This window comes from Gymnodraco acuticeps, unplaced genomic scaffold (genome assembly GCF_902827175.1).
Source record: "Gymnodraco acuticeps unplaced genomic scaffold, fGymAcu1.1, whole genome shotgun sequence".
Lineage (NCBI taxonomy): Eukaryota > Metazoa > Chordata > Actinopteri > Perciformes > Bathydraconidae > Gymnodraco > Gymnodraco acuticeps.
Window position 1 is genome coordinate 2,402 of NW_022991546.1, and position 21,221 is coordinate 23,622.

Below are 21,221 nucleotides of genomic sequence, written 5' to 3' on the forward strand. Positions count from 1 at the left end.
GCTGATGTTCAGGTGTATATCAGTATTGTAGTGTCTCTACTTTAAAGAGTCCTCTCCTGCTGATGTTCAGGTGTATATCAGTATGTAGTGTCTCTACTTTAAAGAGTCCTCTCCTGCTGATGTTCAGGTGTATATCAGTATGTAGTGTCTCTACTTTAAAGAGTCCTCTCCTGCTGATGTTCAGGTGTATATCAGTATGTAGTGTCTCTACTTTAAAGAGTCCTCTCCTGCTGATGTTCAGGTGTATATCAGTATGTAGTGTCCTCTACTTTAAAGAGTCCTCTCCTGCTGATGTTCAGGTGTATATCAGTATGTAGTGTCTCTACTTTAAAGAGTCCTCTCCTGCTGATGTTCAGGTGTATATCAGTAGTGTATGGTCTCTACTTTAAAGAGTCCTCTCCTGCTGATGTTCAGGATGTATATCAGTATGTAGTGTCTCTACTTTAAAGAGTCCTCTCCTGCTGATGTTCAGGTGTATATCAGTATGTAGTGTCTCTACTTTAAAGAGTCCTCTCCTGCTGATGTTCAGGTGTATATCAGTATGTAGTGTCTCTACTTTAAAGAGTCCTCTCCTGCTGATGTTCAGGTGTATATCAGTATGTAGTGTCTCTACTTTAAAGAGTCCTCTCCTGCTGATGTTCAGGTGTATATCAGTATGTAGTGTCTCTACTTTAAAAGAGTCCTCTCCTGCTGATGTTCAGGTGTATATCAGTATGTAGTGTCTCTACTTTAAAGAGTCCTCTCCTGCTGATGTTCAGGTGTATATCAGTATGTAGTGTCTCTACTTTAAAGAGTCCTCTCCTGCTGATGTTCAGGTGTATATCAGTATGGAGTGTCTCTACTTTAAAGAGTCCTCTCCTGCTGATGTTCAGGTGTATATCAGTATGTAGTGTCTCTACTTTAAAGAGTCCTCTCCTGCTGATGTTCAGGTGTATATCAGTATGTAGTGTCTCTACTTTAAAGAGTCCTCTCCTGCTGATGTTCAGGTGTATATCAGTATGTAGTGTCTCTACTTTAAAGAGTCCTCTCCTGCTGATGTTCAGGTGTATATCAGTATGTAGTGTCTCTACTTTAAAGAGTCCTCTCCTGCTGATGTTCAGGTGTATATCAGTATGTAGTGTCTCTACTTTAAAGAGTCCTCTCCTGCTGATGTTCAGGTGTATATCAGTATGTAGTGTCTCTACTTTAAAGAGTCCTCTCCTGCTGATTGTTCAGGTGTATATCAGTATGTAGTGTCTCTACTTTAAAGAGTCCTCTCCTGCTGATGTTCAGGTGTATATCAGTATGTAGTGTCTCTACTTTAAAGAGTCCTCTCCTGCTGATGTTCAGGTGTATATCAGTATGTAGTGTCTCTACTTTAAAGAGTCCTCTCCTGCTGATGTTCAGGTGTATATCAGTATGTAGTGTCTCTACTTTAAAGAGTCCTCTCCTGCTGATGTTCAGGTGTAATATCAGTAGTGTAGTGTCTCTACTTTAAAGAGTCCTCTCTCTGCTGATGTTCATTGTATATCAGGATGTAGTGTTCTACTGGAAAGAGTCCTCCTCTAGCGGATGTTCCAGGTGTATATCAGTAGTAGTGTCTCTACTTTAAAGAGTCCTCTCCTGCTGATGTTCAGGTGTATATCAGTATGTAGTTGTCTCTACTTTAAAGAGTCCTCTCCTGCTGATTTCAGGTGTATATCAGTATGTAGTGTCTCTACTTTAAGAGTCCTCTCCTGCTGATGTTCAGGGTGTAATATCAGTATGTAGTGTCTCTACTTTAAAGAGTCCTCTCCTGCTGAGTCAGGTGTATATCAGTATGTAGTGTCTCTACTTTAAAGAGTCCTCTCCTGCTGATGTTCAGGTGTATATCAGTATGTAGTGTCCTCTACATTTAAAGAGTCCTCTCCTGCTGATGTCCAGGTGTAATCAGTATGTAGTGTCTCTACTTTAAAGAGTCCTCTCCTGCTGATGTTCAGGTGTATATCAGTATGTAGTGTCTCTCTACTTAAAGAGTCCTCTCCTGCTGATGTTCAGGTGTATATTAGTATGTAGTGTCTCTACTTTAAAGAGTCCTCTCCTGCTGATGTTCAGGTGTATATTAGTATGTAGTGTATCTACTTTAAAGAGTCTTCTCCTGCTGATTGTTCAGGTGTATATTAGTATGGAGTGTCTCTACTTTAAAGAGTCCTCTCCTGCTGAATGTTCAGGTGTATATCGTATGTAGTGTCTCTACTTTAAAGAGTCCTCTCTGCTGATGTTCAGGTGTATATCAGTATGTAGTGTCTCTACTTTAAAGAGTCACTCTCCTGCTGATGTTCAGGTGTATATCAGTATGTAGTGTCTCTACTTAAAGAGTCCTCTCCCTGACTGATGTTCAGGTGTATATCAGTATGTAGTGTCTCTACTTTAAAAGAGTCCTCTCCTGCTGATGTTCAGGTGTATATCAGTATGTAGTTGCTCTCTACTTTAAAGAGTCCTCTCTGCTGATGTTCAGGTTGTACTATCAGTATGTAGTGTCTCTACTTTAAAGAGTCCCTCTCCTGCTGATGTTCAGGTGTATATCAGTATGTAGTGTCTCTACTTTAAAGAGTCCCTCTCCTGCTGCATGTTCAGGTGTATATCAGTATTGTAGTGTCTCTACTTTAAAGAGTCCTCTCCTGCGTGATGTTCAGGTGTATATCAGTATGTAGTGTCTCTACTTTAAAGAGTCCTCTCCTGCTGATGTTCAGGTGTATATCAGATGTAGTGTCTCTACTTTAAAGAGTCCTCTCCTGCTGATGTTCAGGTGTATATCAGTATGTAGTGTCTCTACTTTAAAGAGTCCTCTCCTGCTGATGTTCAGGTGTATATCAGTATGTAGTGTCTCTACTTTAAAGAGTCCTCTCCTGCTGATGTTCAGGTGTATATCAGTATGTAGTGTCTCTACTTTAAAGAGTCCTCTCCTGCTGATGTTCAGGTGTATATCTAGTATGTAGTGTCTCTACTTTAAAGAGTCCTCTCCTGCTGATGTCAGGTGTATATCAGTATGTAGTGTCTCTACTTTAAAGAGTCCCTCTCCTGCTGATGTTCAGGTGTATATCAGTATGTTAGTGTCTCTACTTTAAAGAGTCCTCTCCTGCTGATGTTCAGGTGTATATCAGTATGTAGTGTCTCTACTTTAAAGAGTCCTCTCCTGCTGATGTTCAGGTGTATATTCAGTATGTAGTGTCTCTACTTAAAGAGTCCTCTCCTGCTGATGTTCAGGTGTATATTCAGTATGTAGTGTCTCTACTTTAAAGAGTCCTCTCCTGCCTGATGTTTCAGGTGTATATTAGTATGTAGTGGTATCTACTTTAACGAGTCCTCTCCTGCTGATGTTTCCAGGTGTATATCAGTATGTAGTGTCCTCTACTTTAAAGAGTCCTCTCCTGCTGATGTTCAGGTGTATATCAGTATGTAGTGTCTCTACTTTAAAGAGTCCTCTCCTGCTGATGTCAGGTGTATATCAGTATGTAGTGTCTCTACTTTAACGAGTCCTCTCCTGCTGATGTTCAGGTGTATATCAGTATGTAGTGTCTCTACTTTAAAGAGTCCTCTCCTGCTGATGTTCAGGTGTAATCAGTATGTAATTGTCTCTACTTTAAAGAGTCCTCCTCCTGCTGATGTCAGGTGTATATCAGTATGTAGTGTCTCTACTTTAAAGAGTCCTCTCCTGCTGATGTTCAGGGGTATATCAGTATGTAGTGTCTCTACTTTAAAGAGTCCTCTCCTGCTGATGTCCAGGGTGTATATCAGTATGTAGTGTCTCTACTTTAAAGAGTCCTCTCCTGTTGATGTTCAGGTGTATATCAGTATGTAGTGTCTCTACTTTAAAGAGTCCTCTCCTGCTGATGTTCAGGTGTATATCAGGATGTTCAGATGGTATATCAGTTCTCTACTTAAAGAGTCCTCTCCTGCTGATGTTCAGGTATATATCAGCATGTAGTGTCTCTACTTTAAAGAGTCCTCTCCTGCTGATGTTCAGGTGTATATCAGTATTGTAGTGTCTCTACTTTAAAGAGTCCTCTCCTGCTGATGTTCAGGTGTATATCAGTATGTAGTGTCTCTACTTTAAAGAGTCCTCTCCTGCTGATGTCCAGGTGTATATCAGTATGTAGTGTCTCTACTTTAAAGAGTCCTCTCCTGTTGATGTTCAGGTGTATATCAGTATGTAGTGTCTCTACTTTAAAGAGTCCTCTCCTGCTGATGTTCAGGTTTATATCAGTATGTAGTGTCTCTACTTTAAAGAGTCCTCTTCCTGCTGATGTTCAGGTGTATATTCAGTATGTAGTGTCTCTACTTTAAAGAGTCCTCTCCTGTCTGATGTTCAGGTGTATATCAGTATGTAGTGTCTCTACTTTAAAGAGTCCCTCTCCCTGCTGATGTCCAGGTGTATATCAGTATGTAGTGTCTCTACTTTAAAGAGTCCTCTCCTGTTGATGTTCAGGTGTATATCAGTATGTAGTGTCTCTACTTTAAGAGTCCTCTCCTGCTGATGTTCAGGTTGTATATCAGTATGTAGTGTCTCTACTTTAAAGAGTCCTTCTCCTGCTGATGTTCAGGTATATATCAGCATGTAGTGTCTCTACTTTAAAGAGTCCTCTCTGCTGATGTTCAGGTGTATATTAGTATGTAGTGTCTCTACTTTAAGAGTCCTCTCCTGCTGATGTTCAGGTGTATATCAGTATGTAGTGTCTCTACTTTAAAGAGTCCTCTCCTGCTGATGTTCAGGTGTATATTAGTTATGTAGTGTATCTACTTTAAAGAGTCCTCTCCTGCTGATGTTCAGGTTGTATATCAGTATGTAGTGTCTCTACTTTAAAGAGTCCTCTCCTGCTGATGTTCAGGTGTATATCAGTATGTAGTGTCTCTACTTTAAAGAGTCCTCTACTGCTGATGTTCAGGTGTATATCAGTATGTAGTGTCTCTACTTTAAAGAGTCCTCTCCTGCTGATGTTCAGGTGTATATCAGTATGTAGTGTCTCTACTTTAAAGAGTCCTCTCCTGCTGTTGTCATTGGTCAGCCTGTTAGAGAAGTCCCGCCCCCTCAGCCTGTCACTTCAATGTGTTGGAGCTAGTCTCTCTCAGTGTTTATATAATCTCATCATTAAGAGAGGATTACATTCAGTCAGAGACAGGAGGATTACACATAGTGAGAATATACAGTATATATTTGTACAGTACTACGAGGTTGATGAAATATAAGACGTATAATAATACAAACATAAGAAGGTAAAGGGAACATGTATTTCTACATTTAAATTGCAGAAAAATAAAGAATAAAATGGAAAAAAACTCCAATAAAACATAACTACCAATAAAATAATAATATTTATATACAAATCCTAATATTGTACTTCATTTTTAGGGTGTAGTTTTACATCCTCAATATTAAAAATGTACTTCAATGAAATGTGCAAAACAATAAAAAGGAAAATTCTCCATTCGACCCAGATGTGATCTTTGAGGTCTCGTTACTCATTGTTTACTCACCTCCTGCAGACATCTCCTCCCGATCATCCTGTACACATCCTCCCGTTCAACAGTCTGCAGGACGGGGATGGAGCGCAGAGGAGACAGAGCGGTGATGATGATGAGGATGAAGAAGATGGAGACTCAGTAATCCTTTAATCCGCCGGTCACCAAATGTTTCCTCTCATCTCTGAACTCTGCATCCCTCCATCCAAGTGTGTGTGTGTGTGTGTGTGTGTGTGTGTGTGTGTGTGTGTGTGTGTGTGTGTGTGTGTGTGTGTGTGTGTGTGTGTGTGTGTGTGTGTGTGTGTGTGTGTGTGTGTGTGTGTGTGTAAACAAGCCATCCAGGTCAACATACACACATGAACACTTTTAGCAACCTGTGTTATCCTGCCTAGAATCTCTTACTGTTATTTTACTGAGTCTATTATATATATATGAATAAGGAGACACTTTGACATTCTGCTATTTCATAATGAAGGTCTTTTTGTTCATGTTTTGTTGGTGTATGGCTGTGTGTATGCTCCTGTTGATTAATTGGGTGGTTGAATTTGTATTCAGACAACTCCACATATTTTTCACAATTTAATTTGTATTATTTTGGTATTTATTTACACATTTATGTTTCTTTAGATTGTATTATTACCATTATTTTATTTTTAAATATTATTATTATTATCAACATCATTATTAGAATTGTTTTATATTATTAATATGATTATTATTATCATTATTATTAATATATTTGTACTTAACACTTTATCTTTTTGTATACCTGTTGGGACAGTTCATCGAGAGCGTGCCGGTTACGTTCCTCTACGTCATGACGTCACAGGGCGGAAGTGCAGTTTGTTGTTGACAGCGCTGCAGCATGTCGTGTTTTTAGCGTCAGAACTAAACGGAATATTGACTGTTTTAAAGCTTTAAAGATCCTAACACCACCATGGAGGAACACAGAGAACACACACATGGAGTTAGATGAGAAAACCGGAAGGAGTCGGGAAACATTAGCGACACAAAGCTAACTTCCGGCTAGAAGCTAACAGCTAGCAAAGGTAAATAAAGATATGTTTTAGTTTGAAAACATGCATGCTGCACAAATACTGCAGAACAACACGCTGTGCTGCTCCCGCTCACACGGAAGTGTCTTCGGGTGCAATGTGCACTTTGGTTTGAGTGATATTAGTCTCAAGTTTGTTGAGTTTCACTACTGACTTCTGTATATTGAGGTGATATTGATCTGTACCTTTACAGGTGACTGTCTCTCAGACTTCAGTAATAAGAAAGTCACGAGGAGAATCTGTGGTGAAAAGTACAAGTAGTTCATTTTTGTACTATGCAAGTACTATTTTAGCATACTTTATTTGTGTATTTCCTAGGGGTATAACGGTTCACAAACATTTCGGTTCGGTTCGTTTTCGGTACAGCAGAAAAAATGATCATAAAATATTAGGGATGCACGATATTGGTTTTTTGAAACCGATACCGATAACTTCCTGCTTCTCAAGACCGATACCGATAACCGATAATAATATAATATATATATTAAATGTGTAGTTTTTGCACACCTGGTGGTAAAACAAAGACTAGTAGTGAGCAAAGGACATGAGCATTACTACTATGAACAAAACAAAGCCAAGAACAGTTTTGACTCTTCAAAGTGACCATATTTATTAAAGCCTCTTGGATAGGTAAAAGCCCCGGTGCCTTTGCAGCTGGCTTTGGATTCGCCGCTAGTTTAGCAGCGCAGGCGTCTTCGTACGCTTTTAACACACCGTCGTAGCGATGGCGATGTTTCAGGCGACTAATCAGGTTGGAAGTATTATAGCTCGTTGCCTTTCTCCTCCTCGTGGAACTTCTGCATTTGTTAATACAAATAGCAAGCGAACTATCTAACTCTGAAACTTTGAAATAGTCCCATACCACCGGCGACATGTTTGTTTACTGTCCTGGCTTCACGGCCGCACACCATTTACGTCACAGCCAGGCATGAGTTAGGGAGCGCTGCATTTGTGAAAAACTCCCCTCTTCCTAAACCACTAATACCACAGTACTGGCAAAACGTGAGGAGCCGAGTGAAAAACAAGCGCCCCTCATCCCAATCCACACCGCAGTATTCTTTCTTTTTTACCCAAAAAATATATTGTATATTATCGGGGCTATTAATACTGTTATCGGGTTTATCGGGATGACGTCATACTTCCTAATATTGGACCGATAATTATCGGGCACCACTAATAAATATATATATATTTTTTAAATTAGTATTAAACTGTGAATATTCACTCAAATAAATACAAAATATAGTAAAATAAACATTAAGGTGCAGCATTTCGATGAACTGAAATAATCTGTATTTGAACTGTACTAGTTACCTAAGCAGCCAGCTTGACATTAGGACTTGCTTGTCATTGTATTTTCATGTTGTTTAAAGAAAGATGAACTTGTCCACATTGCTTGCTGAAAGGGCAGATCTGCTGGCACTAACAATGTCTCCTGCTGTGGAGAACACCCTCTCTAGGGACAGAGGTAGCAGATACAGCCAGGTAGCGCTTTGCTAACATGGCAAGATAAGGATACTTGGCGTTTGTAATAGCTTTGGCTCGGTCTGAACTCTCTGCGAGTGGTGGAGGCTTACATGCTAGCGGGAGTTGGGTTTCCACTTCAGTCTTTTTTCTTTTGGTGCCGGTGATATTCACGTTCGGGAGATTTTCAAATGTGCAAGTTTGATGTATTGCCAGCCGCGTAACCAATGTTAGTTGAATAAGGCCGACAAACAGCTTTGGTTCGGTCCACCTGTCTTTGTCCTTCATCCTTGTACGTAACTGCGAAACCAAAATGTTCCCAAACCGGAGACTTCAATGATGCTGGAGGATTTTCAGCTCAACTTGATCTACGTTCGCCATTTCCTCAAATTACTGACTAAATTTGAACGCATCCCTGTGACCAGCTCTCATAGTATGCCTCTCGTCCAATGAAATGACTTGCTCGCTCTGACGCGTTGAACCCATAGACTGTATATATAAATGGACGTAGGGTCCGTGACGTCACCCATAGGATTCTGCAGAGTTGCCGTGAAGCCCTTAGTAGGCGGAGTCTGCCACTAACGGCTCGACAGTGACGCCAGAGTTCAACTCCCGCCTTCTCCAGCCTGCTCCAAATAAGGGCAAAGAGGCGGAGCCGAGGCGGGACCTGCTGCCACCGAGCTGGAAGTTCCAGAGCTAGCTGAAGCTACCAAGCTAAGCTAACATGCTCCCCATCTGCACGCTGCCGTCGCATTTTACGTTTCTAAGGTAAGCGGACATGAAACTATTCAGCAAAACTATAAATAATAATCTAAGTTATTGAGCTTTTAGCATAATACTTAAGAATCTTAAAACCCCTTAACGTTTGTATGCAATTGTGCTAAATTCAACACTGGAATCAAGCAAATATTAATATGTTTGCATGACATTAGTTATTTATATTTTGATATCACTTAACTATACGTTTAATACATTTAAGTCAAGCTAAGGTACATGTGATGGTAGCTAGTTAGTGCTCTTACCTGTGAGGCCTCCTCCAAACAGCATAATAACCAGACTATCATTAAAACTAAGTACCAGTTATAGATCCTTGACTTTAGACAAACAATTCAAAAGACAACATGTATTAAAGACCAATCTTTATTTGAATGTGCCTCTTAACCTGATATATTAGTTATACAGTAATAGTATTGACAATCTAAAAAAACTGAGCAACTCAACAGTCAACTTTATGTTTCTTATTGTCTAAAGCATTTATTATTTTCATTTCCTCTCATATTCAGTGCGGACGGATTGAGACAGCGTGGTGTCCAGAGAGCAGGAGAGACTTCAGGGAGAAACCTCCGTGTGATGGACGTCCTGTCTGTTGGTTTGGAGAGGACTGAGGGTCTTCCCTCTGCGAGGAGGACTGAGGGTCTTCCCTCTGCGAGGAGGACTGAGGGTCTTTCCTCTGCGAGGAGGACTGAGGGTCTTTCCCTCTGCGAGGAGGACTGAGGGTCTTTCCTCTGCGAGGAGGACCAGGCCTGATGGAGGAGCCCATGCTGGGCAAAGCTGATACCAACTGCACAGGCCTAGTCTGTCACTTTATTTGACTAAATGTGTTTACTTATACATTTAATAGGTTTACACCTTATGTGCTTTTTATTTAAAACATTTGATTAACTTTTGATTCACATTTCAATAAATTGTATTTGTATTTGCTCTCCTTTTGTCCATTATTCTTACTGAAAATGTTAGATTACACATTCACATCTGACTGAAGATTGGCCCCATTTATTTGTGACGTTGCAAAACAAGGTACATGTTGTGAAGCTCATAAAGTGAGGCAAATAGAAATAATCAGCTGATGGAGTGTAGATGTGGAAATAGCTGCATTCGATCAGCTGACTGTTTTTACAATAAAAGTAGTTTCTTAGTGAATGTCCTGTACTGGTCTTAAAATCTCATAACATCAGCTTTTAATGTTCCTCTTGGATGTTCTTCTGACCCTCAGAGAAGGAGAACATGTCGTGTCTTTCAGGCATGTCCTTTCCTTACAAAAATGACAGGAAACATAAAACATATTATTGCAGAACAAGTGTGTTATTTATGAAAGCGGTGTGTTTGTGTGTTTAGGGGCTGTAGATATCATTATTTTGTAATTGTAATGTTTTTTTTCATTTCAACAGTGAGCTACAAAGACAATCAGATTATGAATGAACAGTATGAAGTTCATCAACATTGAAATATATGTTATTATCAAAATAATATTGAACTGTTATCAAAACGTAGTGCAGCTGTAGAAGCTTGCTCTGTTGTCTCACTGAAAGAATCACTTTTACCACGTTTTTTACAGACAATATTGAGAGATAAATAGCAGCAGTTCTCACTATGTGTTAAATATCTTTGCCTTCAATACATTAAATTAGAAAGCTGACAAAGTCATATTGCTAAATATCTAAATGTAACTTTTTGCATGGAAAAACCCTCAACTTAACTGATGTGTAGGTGATCTAGTATTTAGTATTGTTTAATGGAATGTATATCAGTGTATTCAAGTCAATACTTCATTAATTTAAACCAATATCTTTCTTGATTCTTTGTACAGTATGAAAAAAAGAGTCTTTGTACCTGAGCTGAAGTTCACTGCTGTGAGGAGTCCAGTTCTGTCTCTCACTCTCTGGTCCTGTCTGCATCACCTGGACACCTTAAACAAACAGATATATATGTAAAGTACCATGTGTACAAACAATATAACTGATTCTCTTCTGTTGAACATGTTGGATTGTGTATTGTCCGAGTCAGGGTCCTTTTTATTTTACTGTAACTTTGGAAGTTGTGTTACCAATGCTTACTGTTTATTTGATACCCATTTGGTAATGCAATTAATAAAAATAACAAGGTTTGGGTTCGTTCTTCAGATGACTGTGACGTTAACGTGTCAGCTCGATAATGAACTCCAGCTCAACCAACCATATTGTAATATCTAAGTAATCATCTTGAAATATGACATTAATAATTGTAATATACACACATCTTATTGTGAGGTTGATTTCACGTACACTACTTCGACATTAGCTTGTCTACATACTTGAGCATAGCCAATTTAAATTAACCTTAGATGCATACAGTTCCTACCTACATAATAAAATATCTCTAAGTTACAAGGATGTAACCTTATTTTATCAACCTCAAACAGAAGCCGTTTGTTCTACAGTATTATCCCACTTAACACTTGTCTATTTAGTTTTAACCTTTATATATACAGTCTATGATTTTAACTTGGAGGCTACGATTAGCATCGTTAGCACCGATGTAGCTACCACTCGCTTACAACTAAACCAAGCCTTAACATTCATTACGTAGCTGATTAAAATCATTAACACATAAATAAAGCACTCGAATTTCACTTACCGCAAAACCGCATTCATGCACCGTCTGTTTTAACCGCAGAGCGAGTCACAATAGTCCGATATATAAGCATGAAGAACAAACAACCACGGCCGGCTTCAAGTTGTGTTCCCTGGATGAGCTGAGCAGGCAGAGTCCCTGTAGCTTCACGGAGCAGCTAGCAGAGAGACAAGAAGCTAACAGCGGCAGGCACTTGACAGAGCCGTCACTCAATGTGACCACGCCCTAATTTATGCAAAAACGTTAAGACCTAATATAAATAAAAGGGTCGTGTTAGAAAACAATTCACTCACAGATCCATAATCATGAAGGTGGAATCTAACTATATTCATAATAATATTTATTGCGTCCATGGGTAGAAACATGTTTTTTTCTGCTGTAAAGTCGGGCATTTTAACATGGGGGTCTATGGAAATTGCTCCTTTCTGCAGCCAGTCCCTAGCGGCCCATGTATGAACTGCAGTGTGTGGCACTTCCGTATTGGCGTCTCGGCTGTTCCCCAGAGTTTGCCGCTTGGTTGAACCCAATGTGAGCAAATTACTCTGAACGCTGCGACGCAGCACCTGAGATTACTTCCAAGAAGTTGTTCACGTTCTCAATTTTTTACGTTTAACGTTATATTCGTTCAGTTCGGTACGGGTCGGTACACACCTGTACCGACCCGAATAATTTCGGTACGTGTACCGTTACACCCCTAGTATTTCCCTTTAAGCTATTGTACATGTTGTACATTGACTTCACACTTGGGACCTTCAACAGGAGAGACATTGCTCATGGGTCAGGGGCACAAACAATAAACTCCACAACAATTTACAATATTTTCACATATTGGCCCAAAAACTTGCATTTCTGTTAAAACTGCAGCAATTCTGAAATACTTCTCATAATTTAAAACGGTGTCCTTGTTGTTGTTGTTGTTGTTGTTGTTGTTGTTGTAGCTTTTGTAAACTTGTAAATGTTCTGATGATATATTGTTTTTTTTAATTGCTCCTTTTTTACAACTAATTTCCTCTTACTGTGTTTATGTTTGCGTCATTACTCACCTGAGCAAAGTGCTTGTATGTCTGCACCTTCTTCCCCAAACTAGCTATCTGTGTCTCCCCTGCAGCACCATGGCAGAGGCGGGGGCCCACCTGACCTCCTCAGGGTCCTCAGTGAGCGAGCAGCCGTCAGTCTTTGAGGTTCTGGCTCAGGAGTCTCTGATGGAGGCGGTCCGCCCGGCGCTGAGGCACGGCGTCAAGGTGAGGGGGGGAACGCCGTCAAGGTGAGGCGGGGGGGGCAGGCCGTCAAGGTGAGGGGGGGAACGCCGTCAAGGTGAGGCGGGGGGGGGGGCAGGCCGTCAAGGTGAGGCGGGGGGGGCAGGCCGTCAAGGTGAGGGGGGGGGCCACGCTGTCAAGGTGAGGGGGGGGGGGGGGCGACGCTGTCAGGGTGAGGGGGGGGGGGGTTGGACTGTGAAGCTTTGTTAATAACTGCATGTTAGAACAATCTCACTCGTCCCCGGCTTGAGCTTCAATCTCAGGATCCATGTGTTTAGCATCCTCTCCAGAACGGAAGTAGTCAACAAAAAAAGATAATCTTTTTTTTTCTCAAAATCTAAAAATTCGGACTTTTTCTCAAAACGGAGCCCTCAAACGATAACGGGTCCCACGGTGGGTAGAACTGTGGACGGAACGCTCTGGGGGGCAAACGGCTCCGTGTCTACGCCCTATACGCCATAGCCCCACCTCACCCCGCCTCGCCCTGCCTCTCCTGCTCACCCCCGCGTCACCCGCGTCATTGCTGATGTGTTTCGCCAACAAGAACAACAGTGTTCCGAGTGTTTCGAGCCAGGTCCCGGTATCTGGCAGGACAGGGCTTCCCCCCCACGGCAGAGTTTCCGTTAGCCAGTAATTACCGGACTATGACCGGTAAAATATGCTGAAGACCGGCAACTCTAAATCTCTCAAAATGCCGCTTATTATTTAGGTGTCCTTTGACACGCAGGCAGACATATCATTAGCTAGAACTAGCTGGATCTGATCGATATGGACATAAACGCGAGTGAAGTCTAATCTGACGGGAGAGAGAGATCAGCTGCTGCTGACGGAGACACACAGCTCTATGATCACCTGCAGCCCCTCCGCCCGCTGTGACGGAGCGATGAGTGGAGCAAAACACACACTTCAAGTTAGATCATCACCGGTAGCTATTTTAATGACCTCTCAAACTACCTAAACTAGTTATAGATATGTTTAGTTTGACTGTCGGGTCACTCATTACTGGATCAGCTGCTGCATGAGACCACGGATACTGACGGGCTGTCAGGAGAGGAAAAGAGAGGCTCCGTTATTCTTATATGATTATATAGAGTCGTTATTCATTTGTTTTAAAGCTCAATAAATAACAAAGAAGACCTTTGACCGGCACTTTTCTAATTTTGTCCGGAAGATTTAAAGTTTAACGGACATGTTGACCGGCGAAATCCACCGCGGAGAATAAACAGAAGGGCAACCATGGCAACCATGGCAACCATGGCAACCATGCTCAGGAGGTCTTCTTCGCTGCTTTTGGTGTATTTTGTGGCGGAAGTACAGCGCCACTTACAGGCCCGGCATATGTACTACAGCGTCTCCAGCGGGTCGAGTGGTCTCGTGTGGACGGAATACTTTTTTGATATAGAATTCGGTTCATTTTCGTTTCTGTCTCCGTGTAAACGGGGCCTTCAAACTTTAGTTCAGATTAGCTCCACGTCAGAAATGATCATGCTTGTCATATGTCTATCTCCATAGAGGCTGACTGATTGTGTTTTTGTAAAAAAAAAAAATTTAGAGAGAGTGTGTGTGAGAGACAGTGAGAGTGTGTTACAGCTGGGTTCATATATATTCTTTTCTCTCCTCAGGTTCTGGCCGAGTCCAACCCGTCCCGGTTCTCCTTCCTCTTCCGGTTCTACGACGAGCTGTTCCTGTTCCTGGACCTGATGCTGCAGAACCACTTCCTGTCCGTCAGCAGCGCCTCCTTCTCAGAGAACTTCTACGGCCTGAAGAGAGTCTGCTCCGCGGCGGCAAGAAGTCCCGCCCCCCGGTTTCCTGTCTCTCTGTTTCTGAGCAGGAAGTCGCACTGGCGCTCTCTTCTCCTGCTGTGCGTGGCTCCGTACCTGAGGGTCAAACTGGAGGCGGTTTTGGCGCGGCAGCGAGACGAGGAGGACTTCTCCATCCGATTGGATCAGAGCCGGGTTCAGAGGATGAGGCGGGCCGTTCTGGTTCTGTTTCCCTTTGTGGGCGGGGCTTGGAGAGGAGCAGCTTTCATTCAGCAGCTTCTCTATCTGTTCGGAGCCACGAAGACCCAGAATCCTTTGCTGTGGCTCGCCGGCGTCCGACTGGCACGACTCAGTGGAGACGATCTGAAGGAGCTGGAGCTGAGGAGCAGGAGAGGAGAGAGGCTGGAGGGGGGCAGGTGAGAGAGAGAGAGAGAGAGAGAGAGAGAGAGAGGGAGTGTGTGTGTGTGTGTGTGTGTGTGTGTGTGTGGTGTGTGTGTGTGTGTGTGGTGTGTGTGTGTGTGTGTGTGTGTGTGTGTGTGTGTGTGTGTGTGTGTGTGTGTGTGTGTGTGTGTGTGTGTGTGTGTGGTGTGTGTGTGTGTGTGTGTGTGTGTGTGTGTGTGTGTGTGTGTGTGTGTGTGTGTGTGGGAGGGAGTGCGTGGGAGAGAGAGAGAGAGTGTGTGAGAGAGAGAGTGTGTGTGTGTGTGTGTGTGTGTGTGTGTGTGTGTGTGTGTGTGTGAGAGAGAGTGTGTGAGAGAGAGAGAGTGTGTGAGAGAGAGAGAGTGTGTGTGAGAGAGAGAGAGTGTGTGTGAGAGTGTGTGTGTGATTGTGTTTCTTGCATCATTTCCAATGTCACAGACCTTTAACCCCCACAATGCACCTCTCCTGTGTTTCAGCGTGCTGCAGAGGGCATGCTGGGTAATGTCTCGGGGCGTGCGAGGCGTGGCTCTCTCTCTCTCCTCCTCCCTCTCTCTGGGTGTTTTCTTCCTTCAGTTCCTCGACTGGTTTTACTCCTCAGAAAACCAGAACGCTGTAAAAAGTCTCACTTCGTTTCCAGCCCCTCCTCCTCCCCTCCATCTGAAGCGGGACCCGTCGGCCAATCAGAGCGCAGAGATTGAGCCCTCGGCCAATCGGATATGTCCTCTGTGTCGCCGGGTAAGATCTAATTCTACGGTTCTCTCCACGTCTGGGTTTGTTTTCTGCTATCGATGCATCTTCAGTTTCGTTAAGAATCAGAGGCGCTGCCCAGTTTCTGGATTCCCCTCAGAGCCTCAACACCTGATCAAGATCTACTCACCTGAGACCTGATCCACCTGAGACCTGATCCACCTGAGACCTGATCCACCTGAGACCTGATCCACCTGAGACCTGATCCACCTGAGACCTGATCCACCTGAGACCTGATCCACCTGAGACCTGATCCACCTGAGACCTGATCCACCTGAGACCTGATCCACCTGAGACCTGATCCACCTGAGACCTGATCCACCTGAGACCTGATCCACCTGAGACCTGATCCACCTGAGACCTGATCCACCTGAGACCTGATCCACCTGAGACCTGATCCACCTGAGACCTGATCCACCTGAGACCTGATCCACCTGAGACCTGATCCACCTGAGACCTGATCCACCTGAGACCTGATCCACCTGAGAGCCGATCCACCTGAGACCTGATCCACCTGAGACCTGATCCACCTGAGACCTGATCCACCTGAGAGCCGATCCACCTGAGACCTGATCCACCTGAGACCTGATCCACCTGAGAGCCGATCCACCTGAGACCTGATCCACCTGAGACCTGATCCACCTGAGACCTGATCCATCAGAGAGCCTCTCACCTGAGACCTGATCCACCTGAGAGCCTCTCACCTGAGACCTGATCCACCTGAGAGCCTCTCACCTGAGACCTGATCCACCTGAGAGCCTCTCACCTGAGACCTGATCCACCTGAGAGCCTCTCACCTGAGACCTGATCCATCAGAGAGCCTCTCACCTGAGACCTGATCCATCAGAGAGCCTCTCACCTGAGACCTGATCCACCTGAGACCTGATCCACCTGAGAGCCTCTCACCTGAGACCTGATCCATCAGAGAGCCTCTCACCTGAGACCTGATCCATCAGAGAGCCTCTCATCTGAGACCTGATCCACCTGAGACCTGATCCACCTGAGAGCCTCTCACCTGAGACCTGATCCATCAGAGACTCAGACTCACACCATGATTATTTTTAATGTATTTATTAATAATTAAATCCTAATTTCCTCGATATTTTGAATCAAATTGCATCTTTTTGTATAAATGTAAATGAATGCTATTAAATCTTTCAGATCAGTTTTAGACCCTCTTGAGTTCCGTCTCCTTAAATATTAACAAATCGATCCTAAATTGTTAATTTAAGAAGTGATTCATGTTTGAAGTGTCTGTTCAGCATCATGTCAGCGGCTAAGCTAACAGTGTTGTTGTTGTTGTTGTTGTTGTTGTTGTTGTTGTTGTTGTTTCCTCTGACTGTGACACAGATTGTTTTTTTAAAGGTTGATTCCTGTACACAACTTTGACTGAAATAATTATTTTATTTCTTTGAACAAAATACTTGTTGCAGCTAATGATGGAATCAGTTATTAATGAATGACTCCGGTTTTTTATAAATCATTATTTTTGAGTTCTGATAAAAAAAAAAGTCTGAATTATTTTTTTTATAACAAAAATCTGTATTTGGGAAACAATTTAAAATACATTTTAGGACAGATGTGAAAAATAATTAGCATGTGGCACTAATTGTCTTCCATACTTTAAATGTAAAAGATGTTGGGGAAATATTTTCCAAGGCCCATAACTTTGACCCATCAGTTCAAACTGTCCTGACTGAGCGCACGCACCTCGTAACCTTGGCTGCTGTGCTCTCTGTTCCTGCCTGTTGGATCAGCTGATAGAGGTGTTATGGTTCTATGTTCCTGCCTGTTGGATCAGCTGATAGAGGTGTTATGGTTCTATGTTCCTGCCTGTTGGATCAGCTGATAGAGGTGTTATGGTTCTATGTTCCTGCCTGTTGGATCAGCTGATAGAGGTGTTATGGTTCTATGTTCCTGCCTGTTGGATCAGCTGATAGAGGTGTTATGGTTCTATGTTCCTGTCTGTTGGATCAGCTGATAGAGGTGTTATGGTTCTATGTTCCTGTCTGTTGGATCAGCTGATAGAGGGTGTTATGGTTCTATGTTCCTGCCTGTTGGATCAGCTGATAGAGGTGTTATGGTTCTATGTTCCTGCCTGTTGGATCAGCTGATAGAGGTGTTATGGTTCTATGTTCCTGCCTGTTGGATCAGCTGATAGAGGTGTTATGGTTCTATGTTCCTGCCTGTTGGATCAGCTGATAGAGGTGTTATGGTTCTATGTTCCTGCCTGTTGGATCAGCTGATAGAGGTGTTATGGTTCTATGTTCCTGCCTGTTGGATCAGCTGATAGAGGTGTTATGGTTCTATGTTCCTGTCTGTTGGATCAGCTGATAGAGGTGTTATGGTTCTATGTTCCTGCCTGTTGGATCAGCTGATAGAGGTGTCATGGTTCTATGTTCCTGTCTGGTGGATCAGCTGATAGAGGTGTTATGGTTCTATGTTCCTGCCTGTTGGATCAGCTGATAGAGGTGTTATGGTTCTATGTTCCTGCCTGTTGGATCAGCTGATAGAGGTGTTATGGTTCTATGTTCCTGCCTGTTGGATCAGCTGATAGAGGTGTTATGGTTCTATGCTCCTGTCTGTTGGATCAGCTGATAGAGGTGTTATGGTTCTATGTTCCTGCCTGTTGGATCAGCTGATAGAGGTGTTATGGTTCTATGCTCCTGTCTGTTGGATCAGCTGATAGAGGTGTTATGGTTCTATGTTCCTGCCTGTTGGATCAGCTGATAGAGGTGTTATGGTTCTATGTTCCTGTCTGTTGGATCAGCTGATAGAGGTGTTATGGTTCTATGTTCCTGCCTGTTGGATCAGCTGATAGAGGTGTTATGGTTCTATGTTCCTGCCTGTTGGATCAGCTGATAGAGGTGTTATGGTTCTAAGTTCCTGCCTGTTGGATCAGCTGATAGAGGTGTTATGGTTCTATGCTCCTGTCTGTTGGATCAGCTGATAGAGGTGTTATGATTCTATGTTCCTGCCTGTTGGATCAGCTGATAGAGGTGTTATGGTTCTATGTTCCTGCCTGTTGGATCAGCTGATAGAGGTGTTATGGTTCTATGCTCCTGCCTGTTGGATCAGCTGATAGAGGTGTTATGATTCTATGTTCCTGCCTGTTGGATCAGCTGATAGAGGTGTTATGGTTCTATGTTCCTGCCTGTTGGATCAGCTGATAGAGGTGTTATGGTTCTGTGTTCCTGTCTGTTGGATCAGCTGATAGAGGTGTTATGGTTCTATGTTCCTGCCTGTTGGATCAGCTGATAGAGGTGTTATGGTTCTATGTTCCTGCTGTTGGATCAGCTGATAGAGGTGTTATGGTTCTATGTTCCTGCCTGTTGGATCAGCTGATAGAGGTGTTATGGTTCTATGTTCCTGCCTGTTGGATCAGCTGATAGAGGTGTTATGGTTCTATGTTCCTGTCTGTTGGATCAGCTAATAGAGGTGTTATGGTTCTATGTTCCTGTCTGTTGGATCAGCTGATAGAGGTGTCATGGTTCTATGTTCCTGCCTGTTGGATCAGCTGATAGAGGTGTTATGGTTCTATGTTCCTGCCTGTTGGATCAGCTGATAGAGGTGTTATGGTTCTATGTTCCTGTCTGTTGGATCAGCTGATAGAGGTGTTATGGTTCTATGTTCCTGCCTGTTGGATCAGCTGATAGAGGTGTTATGGTTCTATGTTCCTGTCTGTTGGATCAGCTGATAGAGGTGTTATGGTTCTATGTTCCTGCCTGTTGGATCAGCTGATAGAGGTGTTATGGTTCTATGTTCCTGCCTGGTGGATCAGCTGATAGAGGTGTTATGGTTCTATGTTCCTGCCTGTTGGATCAGCTGATAGAGGTGTTATGGTTCTATGTTCCTGTCTGTTGGATCAGCTGATAGAGGTGTTATGGTTCTATGTTCCTGCCTGGTGGATCAGCTGATAGAGGTGTTATGGTTCTATGTTCCTGCCTGTTGGATCAGCTGATAGAGGTGTTATGGTTCTATGTTCCTGCCTGTTGGATCAGCTGATAGAGGTGTTATGGTTCTATGTTCCTGTCTGTTGGATCAGCTGATAGAGGTGTTATGGTTCTATGTTCCTGTCTGTTGGATCAGCTGATAGAGGTGTTATGGTTCTATGTTCCTGCCTGGTGGATCAGCTGATAGAGGTGTTATGGTTCTATGTTCCTGCCTGTTGGATCAGCTGATAGAGGTGTTATGGTTCTATGTTCCTGCCTGTTGGATCAGCTGATAGAGGTGTTATGGTTCTATGTTCCTGTCTGTTGGATCAGCTGATAGAGGTGTTATGGTTCTATGTTCCTGCCTGTTGGATCAGCTGATAGAGGTGTTATGGTTCTATGTTCCTGCCTGGTGGATCAGCTGATAGAGGTGTTATGGTTCTATGTTCCTGTCTGTTGGATCAGCTGATAGAGGTGTTATGGTTCTATGTTCCTGCCTGGTGGATCAGCTGATAGAGGTGTTATGGTTCTATGTTCCTGCCTGGTGGATCAGCTGATAGAGGTGTTATGGTTCTATGTTCCTGCCTGTTGGATCAGCTGATAGAGGTGTTATGGTTCTATGTTCCTGCCTGTTGGATCAGCTGATAGAGGTGTTATGGTTCTATGTTCCTGCCTGGTGGATCAGCTGATAGAGGTGTTATGGTTCTATGTTCCTGCCTGTTGGATCAGCTGATAGAGGTGTTATGGTTCTATGTTCCTGTCTGTTGGATCAGCTGATAGAGGTGTTATGGTTCTATGTTCCTGTCTGTTGGATCAGCTGATAGAGGTGTTATGGTTCTATGTTCCTGCCTGTTGGATCAGCTGATAGAGGTGTTATGGTTCTATGTTCCTGCCTGTTGGATCAGCTGATAGAGGTGTTATGGTTCTATGCTCCTGCCTGTTGGATCAGCTGATAGAGGTGTTATGGTTCTATGTTCCTGTCTGTTGGATCAGCTGATAGAGGTGTTATGGTTCTATGTTCCTGCCTGGTGGATCAGCTGATAGAGGTGTTATGGTTCTATGTTCCTGCCTGTTGGATCAGCTGATAGAGGTGTTATGGTTCTATGTTCCTGTCTGTTGGATCAGCTGATAGAGGTGTTATGGTTCTATGCTCCTGCCTGTTGGATCAGCTGATAGAGGTGTTATGGTTCTATGTTCCTGTCTGTTGGATCAGCTGATAGAGGTGTTATGGTTCTATGCTCCTGCCTGTTGGATCAGCTGATAGAGGTGTTATGGTTCTATGTTCCTGCCTGTTGGATCAGCTGATAGAGGTGTTATGGTTCTATGTTCCTGCCTGTTGGATCAGCTGATAGAGGTGTTATGGTTCTATGTTCCTGCCTGTTGGATCAGCTGATAGAGGTGTTATGATTCTATGTTCCTGTCTGTTGGAACAGCTGATAGAGGTGTTATGGTTCTAAGTTCCTGTCTGTTGGATCAGCTGATAGAGGTGTTATGGTTCTATGCTCCTGCCTGTTGGATCAGCTGATAGAGGTGTTATGGTTCTATGCTCCTGCCTGTTGGATCAGCTGATAGAGGTGTTATGGTTCTATGTTCCTGCCTGTTGGATCAGCTGATAGAGGTGTTATGGTTCTAAGTTCCTGTCTGTTGGATCAGCTGATAGAGGTGTTATGGTTCTATGTTCCTGTCTGTTGGATCAGCTGATAGAGGTGTTATGGTTCTGTG

The 21,221-nt window shown here is 43.1% G+C and overlaps 1 protein-coding gene across 3 annotated transcripts; it reads left to right on the forward strand.

Moving 5' to 3' along the window:
- The first annotated feature begins 6,312 nt into the window (after window positions 1-6,312).
- On the forward strand, window positions 6,313-17,078 carry pex12 (peroxisomal biogenesis factor 12). Of its 3 annotated transcripts, none has more exons than XM_034197280.1 (4): window positions 6,313-6,527; window positions 12,475-12,628; window positions 14,266-14,819; window positions 15,297-17,078. In XM_034197280.1, exons 2-4 carry the CDS (start codon window positions 12,500-12,502, stop codon window positions 15,706-15,708), a joined length of 1,095 nt encoding a protein of 364 aa, XP_034053171.1. In that variant the 5' UTR covers window positions 6,313-6,527; window positions 12,475-12,499; the 3' UTR covers window positions 15,709-17,078. The 3 variants fall into 3 exon arrangements, with proteins under 3 accessions (XP_034053171.1, XP_034053170.1, XP_034053172.1); XM_034197279.1 differs by having other exon boundaries at window positions 12,496-12,628; XM_034197281.1 differs by lacking the exon at window positions 12,475-12,628.
- The last annotated feature ends 4,143 nt before the right edge of the window (window positions 17,079-21,221 follow it).

What these genes read in the sequence shown, in the direction of transcription:
- pex12 (XM_034197280.1), top strand. Translation starts at nt 12,500, where the DNA reads ATGGCAGAGGCGGGGGCCCACCTGACCTCCTCAGGGTCCTCAGTGAGC. An exon ending in CGCTGAGGCACGGCGTCAAG is followed by an intron (nt 12,629 to 14,265) that starts GTGAGGGGGGGA and finishes TTCTCTCCTCAG; the next exon opens with GTTCTGGCCGAGTCCAACCC. An exon ending in GAGAGGCTGGAGGGGGGCAG is followed by an intron (nt 14,820 to 15,296) that starts GTGAGAGAGAGA and finishes CCTGTGTTTCAG; the next exon opens with CGTGCTGCAGAGGGCATGCT.